This window comes from Telopea speciosissima, chromosome 11, assembly GCF_018873765.1.
Source record: "Telopea speciosissima isolate NSW1024214 ecotype Mountain lineage chromosome 11, Tspe_v1, whole genome shotgun sequence".
Lineage (NCBI taxonomy): Eukaryota > Viridiplantae > Streptophyta > Magnoliopsida > Proteales > Proteaceae > Telopea > Telopea speciosissima.
Genome location: NC_057926.1, coordinates 30,270,738 through 30,272,788, shown reverse-complemented (window position 1 = coordinate 30,272,788; position 2,051 = coordinate 30,270,738). Strand labels below are relative to the sequence as shown.

The window sequence follows — 2,051 nt, the reverse complement described above, 5'->3', positions numbered from 1 at the left end:
GCCAACAAGCTAATAGACTCGACCACTAAGCACTAAATCCTGTCATTTATGGATGGCCATTCAGGATATAACCAAATATTCATAGTGGGGGAGCATATCTCAAAAATGGCTTTCAGATGCCCAAGGGCACTTGGCACTTTTGAATGGCTGGTGATGCCTTTCAGTCTCAAAAACACTGGAGCGACATGCCAACGGGATGAATACCATTTTTTATGACATGATCGGAGATTTCATGGAAGTTTATATTGTTGATGTGGTCATCAAGTCCATGGAAGAAGCTGAACATCTCGGTCATTTGCGAAGGGCTTTGACCGAATGAGGCTCCATCGTTTGAAAATGAACCCTTTGAAGTGTGCTTTCAGTGTATCCGCTAGGAATTTTTTGGGTTTCCTAGTTCACCAGAAGGGAATTGAGGTAGACCAAAACAAAACCAAAGCAATCAAGCAAGTCCCTCCTCCTAGAAATAAGAAGGAATTAAAATGGTTTTTAGGCCAAATCAATTTCCTCAGAAGGTTCATCGCGAATTTAGCAGGACGAGTAAGGGCTTTCTCAACCCTTTTAAAACTAAAGCCAGGAGACCAGTTCTGTTGGGATGAGGAACACCAAAAGGCTTTTGACAAGATCAAACTTTACTTGAGCAAGCCACCGATTCTGATGCCACCAAGGAGAGGAATTCCTCTTATGCTATACATTGCAGTTGCGTCGGATTCAGTCGAAGGTTTGTTGGCATAAGATAATGAGTTTGGTTTTGAGCAGGCGGTATATTATCTAAGCAAGACTTTAACCACTGTATAAAAGAAGTATCGTCCTTTGGAAAAGCTTTGTTTATCGCTATATTTCACATGTACCAAGCTCAGATACTACCTATTGCCAACGGTCGTGCATGTGGTGTGTCAGACAGACATAGTCAAGTACATGCTCACAAGATCGGTGCTCAGGGGAAGGCTTGGGAAATGGATGATGGCCCTGACAGAATTTGCTCTATAGTATGTGCCATAGAAGTCAGTTAAGGGGCAACCACTTACAGACTTTGTGGTGTGGCTATAATTGGCTAACCATCTTGGAGGATTGCATTCGATACACTAAGGGTTGTTGTGCTTGCTAGAAACATGGCCCAGTGTAAAAAGTGCCAGCGACGTAATTCAACCCAGTCGTCAAGCCTTGGCCGTTTTGAGGATGGGCTTTGGACTTGGTAGGGAAAGTGTTGCCGCCTTCTTCGCAGGGACACCAGTTCGTGGTAGTGGCAACAGATTATTTTATGAAGTGGGTCAAGGCAGTCCCTATGAAGTCAGTTACACAGACTAATGTTGTCAGATTCCTCAAGCAGCACATAGTCCATCGATTCGGTCTCCCTGAGGCTCTTACTTGTGGCAAATGGCTCTATATTCGTAGGAGGGGAAGTACTATGATTTGCCAAGGAATATGGCATAACGGTCATGCATTCGACGCCTTATTACGCACAAGGAAATGGCCTGGCTGAAGCTACCAATAAAGTTATCAAAGCGAATATATCCAAGGTAATTGAAGATAGTCCCAGAACATGGGCAGATATGCTTTCAGAAGTACTTTGGGCATTTAAAACTTCCAAGAGGACAGCGATTGGGACAACACCGTTTGTGCTTACTCTTGGTCATGATGCAATTCTGCCAATGGAGATAACTATGAAGTCCCTAAGGGTTGCCCGACAGCATGAGTTGACACTCCTTGAATCAGGATGCAATGTTAACCGAGTTGGAAGATTTAGACGAAGAGCGGTTGTTGGCCCTGAACCGCATACAGGCTTAGAAGACCAAAGTTGTCAGGGCCACCAACAAGCACATAAAGGATAAGGCCTTCAAAGAGGGGGACTTGGTTCTTAAGGCGATTCTTCCTATTAGGCACAGGGACCCTGCATATGGGAAGTGGTCCCCGAATTGGGAGGGCCCTTTTGTCATACATCAGGTACTAAAAGGGGGTACTTTCAGGTTAAGGTCTACAGATGGTGCGATTCACCTTAGGCCAACCAATGGGAGATACCTAAAGACATTCTATCGTACGATGTGGGACTACAG

At 44.6% G+C, this 2,051-nt stretch overlaps 1 protein-coding gene across 1 annotated transcript; it reads left to right on the top strand.

Annotated features, from left to right (window-relative positions):
* The first annotated feature begins 1,436 nt into the window (after window positions 1-1,436).
* On the top strand, window positions 1,437-1,829 carry LOC122644943. The gene has a single exon (XM_043838300.1). It carries the CDS (start codon window positions 1,437-1,439, stop codon window positions 1,827-1,829), a length of 393 nt encoding a protein of 130 aa, XP_043694235.1.
* The last annotated feature ends 222 nt before the right edge of the window (window positions 1,830-2,051 follow it).